The sequence below is a fragment of the Trachemys scripta genome, chromosome 3 (assembly GCF_013100865.1).
Source record: "Trachemys scripta elegans isolate TJP31775 chromosome 3, CAS_Tse_1.0, whole genome shotgun sequence".
Classification (NCBI taxonomy): Eukaryota; Metazoa; Chordata; order Testudines; family Emydidae; genus Trachemys; species Trachemys scripta.
In genome coordinates, this window is record NC_048300.1 from 92706786 (window position 1) to 92722153 (window position 15368).

Below are 15368 nucleotides of genomic sequence, written 5' to 3' on the forward strand. Positions count from 1 at the left end.
GGGTCCTCTTTTTTTATTTGTTAAGTATGGTAACCCTAGATAAAAGGACAGCCTCTGAAGACCAAGAGGGAGAGAGGAAGGCAGGGACTGCTGGGGAAAGGGTCGGAGTCTTGGATAAGCTAGGCTTGTCTGTGCCATAAGATAAGAGACAGATGCATGTAGACTGGTTGGTTGTGTGAAAACCCTTCTCTCTTTTTATGCTTTGTTCCTACTAGTGAGAACAAACAATACTCTGTTTAAAAGATTGTTTTGGGTTATTGTATTCACCACTGGTCACAGCTCCCAAGGAGAAGACTTGCAGTGGTTGAACCCAGGGGACCAATTAATAACAGGAGAATTGTGCATTCCCCCCTGAGAGAAGTGAAGGCCTGTCATCTGAAAGGGTGCACTCAGGGACTAGAAAGTGATCCAGGGGACAACTAGCCCTGAACTATTATTCTCCTTGATACTAAAGGTTTATAGAAAACCAAAAAACCTCTTTACTGTAGTAAGAATCAATTCCTTCATTACTGAAGTACAGGCTATGCATATTTCTGATCTACACAGGTGGCATTATGCCCCACCGCACACTGTAGTTCTCAATAGCAACTGCCTCTTTCTTACAGCACTGTTCTGAAGAGATGCTAACATCCCTCACAAAGGTTTGGATCAACTGTAGGCCATAACCTATATAAATGCATTTTAATATCAGTTTCTTGCTGCTGAATAGGAATCCATACTTCCCTAGATATTATGGAGATGAGTGCTTTACAAATACAAATAAATACATAAATAGTAATTTGTTTAGCAATCATTTTTCACTCACTGGTAGCATTATTTGGCACTGCCAGATCAGTGTATCCTCTGCTGTACACTTAATTATTGGGAGAATAAAGCAAATGAGCATTGGACAAGTCAATTTAATCAAATTTAGCAGTTTTATTAGAAAGGTCACATTTACTGTTCCATTGAGGTAGATGGAGTTTCAACCACCAGAGGTGAATTTGTCCTGAAGTGTGCAAGCAGCACAGCATCTTTTCTAGAAGGCTTCATTCATCTTGATGAGAGGTGATATTTAATAGATCTGTAGGCTAACAGGTGGCAGAAATCTCCATCCTTCCTCATGCCTCTGCTATGATAATTATAAAACTGGGATAGGTATTGTGTTCAAAATATGACAGCAGTTGACACAGTGGTGCGGAGGGTGTAAGACACTCTTATCAAGAGTTTCTGCTAGGGAATCATATTTACAGACCTCTGGGGGTACCTTTGTTCTTAATAAAGGAACATCACCACCACCACCATTATGGGATTTTGTTTATAGTTCCAAGTTCTAATTTCAAATATACCTTACATAAAATCATAATGTCATCGCCATAATATAAATAGAATACCCAAGATGATCCAAAATTCTAGAGAGACTTTCTCTTGATTATTTTTAAAGTTCTTTGACTTGTGAAATACCCTTGAAAAATATTCACTGTGGCTTGTAGAGACCCCAAATTCAAGTAAGCAGAATTGAAAACTCAAAAAAGAATTGCAAGTCTGATACTAAAAATGCATGTTTATCTAGTTCTCCATAGCCTATAACTGCGATGTAATAACAAGCCTCAAAGTATATCAATAAAGCAAAAAGTGGAAGAGAATTTAGTCAATTTCTGCATTTTATTAGCTCTCTGCAGGCTGCTGCACTCAGCTCTGTTAAGTAAGTGACTTGTTTACCAACTGGTTGTTGGAGGTTTGGTTTCCAGAATGGAACACATCGCTGTCATTGGTTAATTGAAAGTAAAATCTATCCATAGATTAAAAAAAACGTTTTTGAAATGCAGCAGTGGATTTAGTTAATGTTTATGTGCTTGCTTCCTTGGCAATAAATACAAATAGTATGTCACTAATTAAATGCTTTGAATCAAAGCTCTGTATCCACCCTGCTTCTATTTTTTAGCTGATAGTAAATTGGAGCAATCATATTTACTTTGTTCTGCACCAAAGTTTTGCTGTCCCTTTAATCAAGAAACAGAGTTATTAAGAGTGTGATGTCCTGAGGCATTTGAAACATTTTACTAGATGTGAGAGACCAGCTAAGCATCCTATTGTCCCTTTCTGATTTTATTCTATTGTGCTTAGCCTTTTATTACAGGCTCATTGCTGTAGAATCTGAGTGCCTGAAAGCACAACATGCACAGGAAACTCAGTAAGACAGTTTTCAGATGTGGTGGGACATTTTCAAACCAAAGCCATAAAGCTAAATAAGAATGGAAACTGATAATCTGCACTCAGCTGATGAATGCAGCAGATATTTATGCTAGTCATCAAATTATTTGATTCACCCATAGCTGTGGGTTAAGCAGGATACCCAACCAATGCCCTTTGCCATTGCTCAACATAGAAGGGAGTGAAGAGAGACCTTTGTGGATCCCCAGGAAAAGACACAGAGAGGGAAGAAGGCCCAGAAGATGCTGGACATGCATTTGTCCCCAACACACCAAATAGGACCAGCAAGCCACTGAGTTTCTCCCCAACAAAACAAAAGTAGGTTGGTAGAAGAGTTGGGGTTTGCATAACAGTATTATGTACAGTATTATGTTATCCATTTTTGAAGTAATGATGATAGAGTCTGGCAGACTTACATGTAATTATGAAATATTAATGGTAGGTTGTTGCCTTAATTAATGTCATTATTATTATTGTTTTCCTGGTAATTCTAGCAGCAGGAGATGAATTGAAAGGGAAAGACCAGCATTTAGGCCAGCAGCTTAAAAGGTTGCTCACTCCATGGAATCAACTCCAGTTGGGGAGTGCTCCTTTTGTGGTCATGGATGGAGGTACTCTACAGCCAGACACCCATTCATAACCCTTCTGTTGCTCTCTGGACCCTGTTGCTCTGCCCAGTCATCCTCTCCAACAAGAGACAGAAGGAACAAGGCTGTTGACACTGCAGGTCACATGATGTGAGATGCTAACATTTAGCTAAATTTAGGTACATATCTGGAGCTTAATACAGCACTACCAACATAGCATTGTACCAGGAAATCTGATAGAATCATAGGCTTAGATGACATAAGCCAGTGATCTAATTCTCCCTTGCCATCTGTTGAGGACATGGGGGGAAAAGACCTCCGTGGCAGAGCATATTTGCACAGAAACACCTACTTTGCCAAGGTGTGCAGCAGAATGTTTTGCCAAACTGTGGCTGTTTTGTGTTAAAATTCACTTAAATCTTGACTAAAGGGCAGCAGAACTGTACTTAATATGCCCTAGTTGATTACCACCCAAGATACTGTGGGGCAGGTGTTTACTTACTGCTTGCACTCTTTTCCTAATTGATGCTGTGTTCCCTCACCTCTTAATAAAAGCTTTTTTTTTTTTTAAATGCAAAGACTTGGTGCTTGCGCGAGAGGAAGAATTCTGTCTTAGAGTTGGTACCAGAGTAGTATTTACTGTTCTTGAGCTGGTTCTGTTTTGTAATGTTACATTACCCTCCCAAATGACAATGAGCTAAGGGTCAGATCTAACAAATGTCAGTCCTGGACTAGTGACATCTTTAAGATCTATTTTCTTGGGAACCATCCAGACTAGCAACATCTGCCTGGTCCTGTGGAGAGCTAAGCATCTCCCCTTTTCAACAGCTTAGAGCATCTGTTTCTAGCCAGGCCTGTTCATGAGATATAGTCCTAAAAACAGCATATCATTCAGAAGAACCATGTACATTGCATGACTTTTTGTGAAGTGTGTCTATTTTTCTACTTTACAATAAGTAGTAACTGAGCTTCTCTAACAGGCCCAGCTATCACTTTAAAATTGCATGTATTGTACCAATCTCCCCAATTATTTTAACCCTTATAGAGATATCTGTCTCGTTAGTTACACTAGCAACAGTACAACAACAGAAACAGATTCTTGTTTGCTTCCTGACTCCCAAACAGCATTCTTTGCTCTTAAAGTCTATTACTATTCCATCTGCACTAGGGTGGCCAAGGAAATGATCACCCAATCCAGGAAACGAGGACAGAGAAGAAAATGTTACCTGTCAATGCAGACCTCCTCTTCTCTGAATGTTTTCCCTCAGTTCCTCCTCCTCTCCCCTCCCCCAGTTAGCTAAAGGGAGGATAATCATAGAATATCAGGGTTGGAAGGGACCTCAGGAGGTCATCTAGCAGGACCAATCCCCAACTAAATCATCCCAGCAAGGGCTTTGTCAAGCCTGACCTTAAAAACCTCTAAGGAAGAAGATTCCACCACCTCCCTAGATAACCCATTCCAGTGTTTCACCACCCTCCTAGTGAAGAAGTTTTTCCTAATATCCACCCTAACCTCCCCCACTGCAACTTGAGACCATTACTTCTTGTTCTGTCATCTAGTACCACTGAGAACAGTCTAGAGCCATCTTCTTTGGAACCCCCTTTCAGGTAGTTGAAAGCAGCTATCAAATCCCCCCTCATTCTTCTCTTCTGCAGACTAAACAATCCCAGTTCCCTCAGCCTCTCCTCATAAGTCATGTGCTCCAGTTCCCTAATCATTTCTGTTGCCCTCCGCTGGACTCTTTCCAATTTTTCCACATCCTTCTTGTAGTGTGGGGCACAAAACTGGACACAGTACTAGATGAGGCTTCACCAATGTTGAATAGAGAGGAATGATCACGTCCCTCGATCTGCTGGCAATGCTCCTACTTACACAGCCCAAAATGCCGTTAGCCTTCTTGGCAACAAGGGCACACTGTTGACTCATATCCAGCTTCTCGTCCACTGTAACCCCTAGGTACTTTTCTGCAGAACTGCTGCCTAGCCATTCAGTCCCTAGTCTGTAGCAGTGCATGGGATTCTTCCGTCCTAAGTGCAGGACTCTGCACTTGTTCTTGTTGAACCTCATCAGATTTCTTTTGGCCCAATCCTCTAATTTGTCTAGGTCCCTCTGTATGCTATCCCTCCCCTCTCCAGTGTATCTACCACTCCTCCCAGTTTAGTGTCATCTGCAAACTTGCTTAGGGTGCAGTCCATGCCATCCTCTAGATCAATAATGAAGATATTGAACAAAACCAGCCCCAAGGCCGACCCCTGGGGCACTCCGCTTGATACTGGCTGCCAACTAGACATGGAGCCATTGATCACTACCTGTTGAGCCCGACAACATAGCCAGCTTTCTATCCACCTTATAGTCCATTCATCCAGTCCATACTTCTTCAACTTGCTGGCAAGAATACGGTGGGAGACCGTATCAAAAGCTTTACTAAAGTCAAGGAATAACACGTCCACTGCTTTTCCCTCATCCACAGAGCCAGTTATCTCATCATAGAAGGCAATTAGGTTAGTCAGGCATGACTTGCTCTTGATGAATCCATGCTGACTGTTCCTGATCACTTTCCTCTCCTCTAAGTGCTTCAGAATTGATTTCTTGAGGACCTGCTCCATGATTTTTCCAGGGACTGAGGTGAGGCTGACTGGCCTGTAGTTCCCCGGATCTTCCTTCTTCCCTTTTTTAAAGATGGGCACTACATTAGCCTTTTTCCAGTCATCCGGGACCTCCCCGGATCACCATGTGTTTTCAAAGATAATGGCCAATGGCTCTGCAATCACATCCACTAACTCCTTTAGCACCCTTGGATGCAGCGCATCCAGCCCCATGGACTTGTGCTCGTCCAACTTTTCTAAATAGTCCCGAACCACTTCTTTCTCCACAGAGGGCTGGTCACCTCCTCCCCATACTGTCAGGGCCAGCTCTGGGTTTTTGGCCACCCCAAGCAAAAAAAAAAAAACAAAAAAAAAACCACACCACACAAACAACCTGCGGCGCAGCCAGAGCACAGGTGCAGGGGACCAGCTGGGGGGGGGGGAAAGAGAGCGGGCAGGAGAGAGAGAGAAGGGGCGGCCAGGGCTACAGCAAGGGCGCTGCCACGCGGCCCCTCCCGTTGCGCCGCCTCCTGCTGCCAGGGCTCCGCTCCAGTTGGCGGGGAGGGAAGGAAGAGGACTGCCCTGCAGGGCGCTCTGGTTCTCTGCGCCGCCGCCCCCTACAGGGCGGCTGGAGCAGAACAAGAACTAAACAAACAGCCGTGCCGCCCTAGGATTGGGCAGAATGCCGCCTCCAACAATCTGCCGCCCCAAGCACCAGCTTGCTCAGCTGGTGCCTGGAGCCGACCCTGCATACTGTGCTGCCCAGTGCAGCAGTCTGGGAGCTGACCTTGTTCATAAAGACAGAGGCAAAAAAAGCATTGAGTACATTCGCTTTTTCCACATGTTCTGTCACTAGGTTGCCTCCTTCATTCAGTAAGGGGCCCACACTTTCCTTGACTTTCTTCTTGTTGTTAACATACCTGAAGAAACCCTTCTTGTTACTCTTAACATCTCTTGCTAGCTGCAACTCCAAGTGTTATTTGGCCTTCCTGATTTCACTCCTGCATGCCTGAGCAATATTTTTATACTCCTCCCTGGTCATTTTTATACTCCTCCCTGGTCATTTGTCTAATCTTCCACTTCGTGTAAGCTTCTTTTTGTGTGTGTTTAAGATCAGCAAGGATTTCACTGGTAAGTCAAGCTGGTCACCTGCCATATTTACTATTTTTTCCTACACATTGGGATGGTTTGTTCCTGCAACCTCAATAAGGATTCTTTTATTTTAAAGAAGTACTTTGGCTCTGCTCTCTATTTTGCCAATGTTCCTCTGCAATTTTCTTAGAAAAATATCAAACGTAGAGCAGATTGGTCCTTGGAAGGTAGATATGTACTTTATGTTGTATTTTCCAATAATATTCTCTATTTTCTTTCCTGAAGTAATAAATTATACTGCTACTGTGCAAAGACTTAAAGACTGTTTTAAAATTTTATTCTGTTTTCTTGATTTTTTTGTCCAGTATAAGCACTGGTGGAAATCTAAGTTTAAATGAACAGAGAAATTCCTGCTCTGTACAGAGAAACAGTTTTATACATTTCCTAATGCCAAAGCACACAGAAAGATGATGTGCTTTAATGTATCAGAGGGGTAGCCGTGTTAGTTTGAATCTGTAAAAAGCAACAGAGGGTCCTGTGGCACCTTTAAGACTAACAGAAGTATTGGGAGCATAAGCTTTCGTGGGTAACAGGACCCTCTGTTGCTTTGTGCTTCAATGGAAACTTAAGCAGAATAGGGCTTTTTCTGAGGCAATAAATATATCTTTTTCCTGTTCTATTTCAGAGTAGTTAGTATACTGTTATATATTAGCATTTATATTGAGCTGCTGCTTAAAAGTACAAAAAACAAAACCTTGTTTCTTGCAGATTGCTCAGTGCTAATCCTCTGGCTTGCACCAATCGTGTTGGATCAAACTTTACAGAGCAAGGCTGCTCCAAAGGCATGCAACAATTGGATGAAGCTAATCATTTGCTATGAAATATGGAATAAGCCTGTGGAACTTATCAGCACAGAAAATTGAGGAAAATACATTAGTAAGCTTTTCTTTAAATAGTTTTGGTGGATAGTGACCCAATCCAGCACCCAGGTATTCACACCCTACACAGTATTGTAATATCTCTGTACAAAATATTCCTTGTGAAGTATAATTTGAAAACGAATAGCTCACTGATCATTAATAATCTTGTCTATTAAGAGTTATGGATGTATTCCAGAATGATGACTAAAGTGTATTTAAACACCAGGCAGGTCAAGGGGAGTTAGTAAACAGGTCTGTATTAAACAAAGGAATGTGGGTTTACCTCAGTTTACATACATGCAGTAATCAGGACTTTCAAGACAGCAGAGGGAGGAGATGCAGGAAACAGAACAATCTGCATTTTAGCAGACATTAGTGGGGAGAGGGGGAACAGCATTGAGTTTCCTTCACCACCAGACCCCATGTCACCTTCCTTATAGATTGAATAAACTTTACTTCGAGGGATAAACCTTCAAAACAATCCATTTCAAAGGTTCACTGGACTATAAAAGGAAGGGGCAGAAAACACCAAGTGATCGCTTTCACCTAAAAAGACAAAGGAACTAGGGTGATCAGACAGCAAATGTGAAAAATCAGAATGGGGTGGGGGTGGAGGGGTAATAGGAGCCTCTATAAGAAAAAGATGCAAAAATCGGGACTGTCCCTATAAAATCAGGACATCTAGTCACCCTAAAAGGAACCAGCACTTCGGGGCTTCTGGAGGAAATCCTGACCAGGGTGGGGAAATCAGCCACCATCTTGCTGGAACGCTATGGGTGAGAAAGTCCATTATGAACAAAGCCATCTTGAACAAAGCCTGTGTTTTGTTAAATTAAGTTTTAGACTTTTAGATGCATGTTTTCACTTTTCATTGCTTGCAACCATTTCTAACTTTCTCTCTTGTACTTGGTCACTTAAAATCCTTCTTTCTTTCTTAAAATTTTGCTGGTGATGTTTTTTGTCTTCTTCAACCAACTCCAGTTTTAATGTTAAAGTGAAAAGGGAAACCTGGAGACTTGTCAAGTACTTGCATAGCTGAAGGCACACTGGAAAAGACAGATGGGGAGCCGAGAGGTCTGCCGGATTATCAGAGGACCCCAAAAAGCAGTAAGTATTGTCAGAGTTAGAATTAAGCTAAACTCAGTGCTTTCCAGCCTAAGGTCTTGATCCTACAGTGAGTTCCACTCTTGACTTCAGCGGGGCTCCAGGCAGGCACAGACAGGAGCCATCCTGCATGGATCTCATTGCAGGATCAGGGCTTCCTGTCCAACAAACGGTTATGCAAGTTCTTAACTTCAGGCAGATTCGTTTTCCTAGTGACCTCAGTGGGACTACTCCTGTGAGCAAAAGTTTAGCACATACATAAGTGTCTTCAAGATCAAGGCCCAAGTTTGGAAACAAAGTAAAAAGTCAAGGCCTCAGACTGTGCAATTTGTTTTTCTATTAATCTCAATGAGCAGCACTATCTTTAAGTAAAAATGAATGTTAACTCCAGTCAATGTGGCAAGCTGTTGGGTTTTGTCTCTTTAAAAGAGACAAGAGATCTTTTTATTCTTCTGAATCTAGGGTTACCATACGTCTGGATTTCCCCGGACATGTCCGGATTTTTGGTCCCCAAATCCCCGTCCGGGGGGAATTGCCAAAAAGCCGGACATGTCCAGGGAAATAGGGAGGCTAGGATCTCCGAATCTGTGTGTGTGGGTCGCCCGCTGTGACATCATCTCGGTGTGACACTCGGCTCCTGCCCAGGGCATGCTGGGAGCTGTAGTCCGGCCAGGCCTCGCTCTCCAGGGAGAGCCGGGAGGGGGGAGCGGCCGAGAACTACAACTCCCAGCGGCCCCTGCGACGCAACCAACCTGCCCCTGTGAGGCAGACCCTGCGCCGCCGGAGCAGAGCAGCTGGAGCCCGGGAGGGGAAGTGCCCGGCCAGTGGCGCAGGGTCCGGAGGCAAGGGGGCTGCCGAAGCCCATAGCGCTCGGGCAGCTCGGCTCTTAAACAGAGCCAAAGAGTCAGGGGAGGATCAGAGCAGCTGGAGCCCGGGAGGGGAAGTGCTCGGCTGGGGGCGCAGGGTCTGGAGGCAAGGGGGCTGCCCAAAGCCCAAGTGCTACCGGCTTCATGGTTTGCCAGGCAGCCTCCAGACCCTGCACCCCCGGTTGGGCACTTCCCCTCCCGGACTCCAGCTGCTCTGCTCCGGCGGCGCAGGGTCTGGAGGCAGGGGGGCTGCCCGAAGCCGGTAGCGCTCGGGCAGCTCGGCTCTTAAACAGAGCCGAAGAGTCAGGGGAGGAGCAGAGCAACTGGAGCCTGGGAGGGGAAGTGCCCGGCCAGGGGCGCAGGGTCCGGAGGCATAGGGGCTGCCCAAAGCCCGAGCGCTACCGGCTTCACGGGTTTGCCGGGCAGCCTCCAGACCCTGCGCCCCCAGCTGGACTCTTCCCCTCCCGGGCTCCAGCTGTGCTGGGGAAGCGCCGGCCGGGGGCGCAGGGTCTGGGGGCTGCCCAGCAAACTGTGAAGCCGACAGCGCTTGGGCAGCCCTTTTCACGTGGCTGGGAGGGAGGAGGGGGAGTTAGGGCGGGGACTTTGGGGGAATGGACGGAGTAGGGGCAGGGCCGGGGGAGGTGGGAAAGGGGCGGGGCCAGGGCCCGTGGAGTGTCCTCCTTTTTTATTTTTTAAATATGGTAACCCTATCTGAATGTTGCAGGAGAGGACTGGACATTGCAGAACACACGGGTCTGGGAAAGTGTTGGTCACCGGTTAACATCAACCAAGTCGGGTAAAGACAAGAGTGTGTCTGTGATAACTGCTGGCAGGCTGTTGGTTTCCAAGTAGTTGAATCAGAACTGTATAGCACACAGAACATGAAGCGCATGCTGGCTGTGTGTGTGACCCCAGGCAGGGAGCCAAAACTAGCAGAAGCATTTTGGGGCACTTCGGTTTACAATGCAAGGTGTGACACAACCTTTCAATGGTCTGAACTGCTCACCAGAACATGACATGGATATTATAATGTTAGTTGTGGTGACTATTATAAGTTTGAGAGACTGTTTCTCTTCTCATTTACTTTTTTCAGCTCTTTGTATCTTTCTCAAAAAATTCCTTTGGGGTTGAAACATGATTGTTGAATTTCTAGTACATTAGTTAGGATACGTTTTAAGAGATGTCAATTCTCATGCTTCAGTGCATGAAATGAATGCCAGCTGAAATCAACAAGAAATTCTGCACTTTCATAGAACCGTATTGCATAATTAGATAGTTGTTTTTTTTTCCATCTCCCTTTGAAGTATGTAGTAAGAGACACTAAGTTTCAGGATACTGGATTTGACAGAGCACTGATCTGTTCTATAGCATTCCTGGATCAGACCCTCCAATCCAGCCAAGATGAGCCCAGAACAAAAGATTAAAGGTGTGTGAGGGGGACAGGGTGGGGCCTGCTTTAAACCACTTTTACAGCTCAGACCCGTGGAACAAATCAGAACATCCAGTGAGCTGTTTTAATTATTCTGCTGCCCAAGGAGACATTTGGCAGTCATAGTTGGCTGGGCTGGAGGAACCCCCAGTCCCATGTACTCTTATGTAACATGCCTTCCACACCTGGGGTAAAGAAGAAGATAACATAAGAGATGCTGCAGCAGCTGTACCACCCACGTGATCCCCTACACTGAATTGAGTCCTCAAGTGGTCAGTTAAGCCAGCTTTTGGGTGGCTTGGTATAACCAGACTATCACAAAGCAGAGTGAGGTCTAGCATATGGTTTTCTTCTACAGTGGGAAAGTAGTCTCCTCTAAAATGGCAAGTGGCAGCTGTTTAATTGCACATAGCACTAGTATAAAACTGGCTGAAACTGCAGGGGAGAATTTTTAAGGAGGCAGAAATAATAAACAAAATTTTCAGGACACTGGATTCCGTATCCTTACCCTTGCCCTTGCCAAAAGCGCAATGGACTCTTTAAGGACTACAAATGGCACGTATCTTAGTTTTCTGTCTCCTTTGAAAGTAAGCACCTGCAGCAGGAGAGGACCTTCTAACGCCATATTCGCTCACAACTAAAAGTGCTATTTATTGAATCACGAACACCACTTCCAACACCACCTTCAGTGGCGTTCTTTAGAGGTACCTCTTTCAATACTAACTAGGCCAGTGCTGCTTAATTTATGAAATGTGATGGGATCTCAGCATCAGGTGGGATGGTTGCAGGCTAAAAATGACTAAAAGTGCTAGAGATACATTTCATTTAAATAAACAAACAAAAATAAATAATAAGAAGTGGACTAACCTGTCCAGTAATAGATTAGGTGCAAATAAGAGTTTTCCCGGATGTTCCATTGAACGCCAGACTAAGCCAATCATCAGTATCTCTAACCAGGCACATTCCAGTAGATGTACCTGATCATGGAGTGTTAAATCCACAAACCCTGAAAAAAAATAAACAGGTTACAGGAGAACTATACTCTGCATGAAAACAATAATTAAATATTGCTGGTAGTAAGCCAAAGTATTTAGAAAATCAGGTAACAGGATGTGTTAGGAGGCTTTAGGGCTGGGTTCTAGATGGTCTGAATTTTAAAAAAAGTTAGTTCCTTGTTTTCATGTCTGACTCATCTCTACATATACTAGTTATCATTTTTACCATCCATTTAGAAAATATGACAAAATGGTAAAACTGACTAATAGTATGCAATAATGGCTCTAATCACCAGAACCTAGAACATTACGAACTTCATGGTAGAACAGATGTTGCATGAACTCTGGAGCAACTAACCACCTTGTAAATGTTGAGTCTGCACTTTTGCCTGACACAGTGCTACAAATATATTAGCTAGGGTGACCAGATGTCCCGATTTTGGGGTCTTTTTCTTATATAGGTGCCTGTTACTCCCCACCCATTGTCCCGATTTTTTACACTTCCTGTCTGGTCACCCTATTGGCAAGTACTTGTGAAAGCCTAACTGCAGCTCCTGGAGGCAACAATTTTCTTTTGTAAGTAAGTTAGTCCCTTCACCAAAGACTTTGCAGTCTGTCTCTTACTATGCAGTTGTACATCCCTTGGTGCGATGGAGCTGATAGGAATGTGGCTTCTGAGTGATACTTCAATTTAAATAAATAAATACACAAATAAATAAATAATAAAGGAAGAGAATGTGTCAGCAAGGAAATAGATAAAATAAATAAATGGTAAAATAAAAAGCACATTGTCTGGGTAGTCAGGGGATATGTTAATGAGATACACAGCCTTTCAACTCCTATGGCCCTGATTCTGATTTAGTTACACTGACGTAAAGCAGAAATAACTTCAATGCAGATATACGGGTGTAAAACCAGATTAGGCTCTATGTCATTGGCCTGAAACAAAGTAGTTGCTTAGAGCAATGTTTCTCAATGACCAGTCCGTGGACTGGCACCAGTCCCTGAGATCTCCTTGGCACAGTTTAGGAAGGCAATAAGCCAGTCCCTGGTATCAAAAAGTCTTAGAGAATGATCTTCTGCTTTGGTTGTCTGCTATTATAATCTGTTTGCTAAGTGAAATGAGTTGGTAAGATTAATAGCACTACACAGATGTCCATATCACAAAAACAAAAACAACTCCACCCAGTTACAATCATCACAGTAGACACACCCAGGCTTTACTAAGTAAGTAGACTGAATCATCTCACACCTAGAAGTTGTCTCTTCTAGGGTTGCAGTAAATTGGTAGGGCAGTGAGGAGAAGCATCCACTACTATTGCCCTTGCTGTACATGTTCTGTGGATATAGGACTTCAGTTTCCAGGTCTGACAATCAGGCTCTTTTTATAAGCACTACATTCAGTCCAAAGGAATAAATAATGTATTGGTTGCATAATATAACCTACTAGATGACACAAAACAAATCCTGGAAGTTATAAAGATGTACAACAACATGAACTGAACAAAAAGAGACCATTTACAAAATAACATATCTATATGTACTTCATTAAAAGGTTCGTAGATTCCAAGTCTAGAAGGAACCACTGGGCTCATCTAGTCTGACCTCCTGTCTAACACAGGCCACAGAACTTCCCCCAAATAATTCCTAGAGCAGATCTTTTACAAAAACATCCAATCTTGATTTTAAAATGGCTAATGATGGAGACTCCCCAACCTCGGTAAATTTTTGGCTAATTACCCTCAGAGTTAAAAATGTGTGCCTTATGTCTAGTCTGAATTTGAAATTCCAGTCTGAGTTTATAGAGAGATTGATGGTACACGAAATTCTCTTGAAACAAATGTTATTTATCATTTTTATATAATTCTCTCCAATACAATTTAACTCTGATCTGAACACTTAAACCATACTGCTGATGTTTACCACTGTGAAATATTTTTAAAGATTTTATAAATGATTCATACTTGCACATTAAGGCACACAGGTTACATGGTAAACAGCCTTATTAACCAGGTAAGTGCTCTTAGCTTTCAAATAATATTCTCAGCAGAAGTAAATGAATAATTTCCAAGTAATATACTACTGTATGTAGTCAGTAGTGTAGAATTGGTTTCTCTCTCTGTCTCTCTCTTCACCACATTGAGAAGTCTAAGAAACTGGCATTGTATTTATCTCCATGTTTCAAGCTGTTTCTTGTGTTAAAAATGTGGTTTTGAATTCGTACATAAAATAAAGAATAAAAAATATGTTCACATCTTTCCCTCAAAACACTGAACTATGAATTTGTATGTAATGCGGTCTGTTTGTGAGCTGCATCCTACTCAAATTGTTGGTGAACTTGATTATATCCATTCAGATATGACAAACAGGGGTGAAGTGGGCCAGCTCAGCACAGCTCAGCATGCTGCTACTGTTTTGGAGGATGCAATCTTGTGTCCAAAAATCGAAGCTTTTTTTTTTTTTTTTTTTTTAAATGAAAAGTAATTTTCTCCCACTTTGAAGATTCTCTTTGCAACCATAAACTGTGCACTGATACATTGATGTCTGTCTACAAATTCAGGCAGAGTAAAACAATAGAGCTGCAGCCTAAACATGAACATTGTTAACTATCACAGTGCGAATCAAAGCATGCAAGAATGGACACAGATAAAGATAACCTGATATCACTGCATGCAGAGTATGCAAGGAATAAGAAAAATGATCAGACTATGAAAGCTATTTAGTGTAAGTGGTGCATCTCATTTTAGTGCCTCCGGTTGATGGTACTTGGGTTGTAAGCAATAACTTGGAAGAGTACCACTACTTTTCTTTTCCAGTTTGTCCCCCTGATTACCTTTATTTCAAATTCCCATTCAGCATATTAAAAGCCAATTATATCGCCACCGTTTCACACTGTCCCACAATGGAATGCTTCTAAGAAAAAGAAAATGCTGCAGACAATTTGAATTTTTTGCAATTGTCCTAATCCACTACACTGTAAAACTGTGGCAGTTTTACAGTACTTTGAATGCCAAATTTTTGGCACTCCTGTAAAGCCAGAGCCATATTTCACATTTGGATTCAACCTAAAAGCAAAAACAAACGAAGCCACCACTTCCTTTTTGAAACTCAGCAGAGTAATAAGTTAAGTAACAACAATAGAATCTCACATAGCTCTTTTCATTCCAAAAGTTCCCAAATCATTTAATAAAACATAAGAGCCAACTTCACCCACCTCAGAAATACCGTCATTGCTATTGCTTAGGAACAGAGTAACTAGTGTGACAAAGTTCCTCCTCTATCTTGGTGGGTCCTGCGCTTATTGGCGGATTTTCTTGCCTCAGAGATTCACCATGTGGGTTGGGGAACAGCCCAGAGACCTTCCCCTCTGGAAGAACCCACAGTCCAGGTCAATTGGGAGGTTTGGGGGGAACCCGGGCCCGCCCTCTACTCCGGGTTCCAGCCCAGAGCCCTGTGGACTGCAGCTGTCTATAGTGCCTCCTGTAACAGCTGCATGACAGCTACAACTCCCTGGGCTACTTCCCCATGGCCTCCTCCAAACACCTTCCTTATTCTCACCACAGGACCTTCCTCCTGGTGTCTGATAGCACTTATGC

At 43.1% G+C, this 15368-nt stretch overlaps 1 protein-coding gene and 1 long non-coding RNA gene across 12 annotated transcripts in view; one reads left to right on the top strand and one right to left on the bottom strand.

Moving 5' to 3' along the window:
* Window positions 1-15368, bottom strand: part of ESR1 (estrogen receptor 1) — a 287989-nt gene that overhangs the window by 26005 nt on the left and 246616 nt on the right. For all 10 annotated transcript variants that reach the window (XM_034765395.1, XM_034765393.1, XM_034765387.1 and 7 more), the window contains one exon: window positions 11645-11783. In XM_034765395.1, coding sequence (XP_034621286.1) covers window positions 11645-11783 — 139 coding nt within the window. The remainder of the gene's footprint in view (window positions 1-11644; window positions 11784-15368) is intronic.
* LOC117874833 lies at window positions 3035-11650 on the top strand. 2 transcript variants are annotated; one of them, XR_004645092.1, is made up of 4 exons: window positions 3035-3141; window positions 7227-7447; window positions 8374-8485; window positions 10073-11650. It is a non-coding gene; the product is annotated as an uncharacterized LOC117874833 (long non-coding RNA). The 2 variants fall into 2 exon arrangements; XR_004645091.1 differs by having other exon boundaries at window positions 7227-7394; window positions 8360-8485.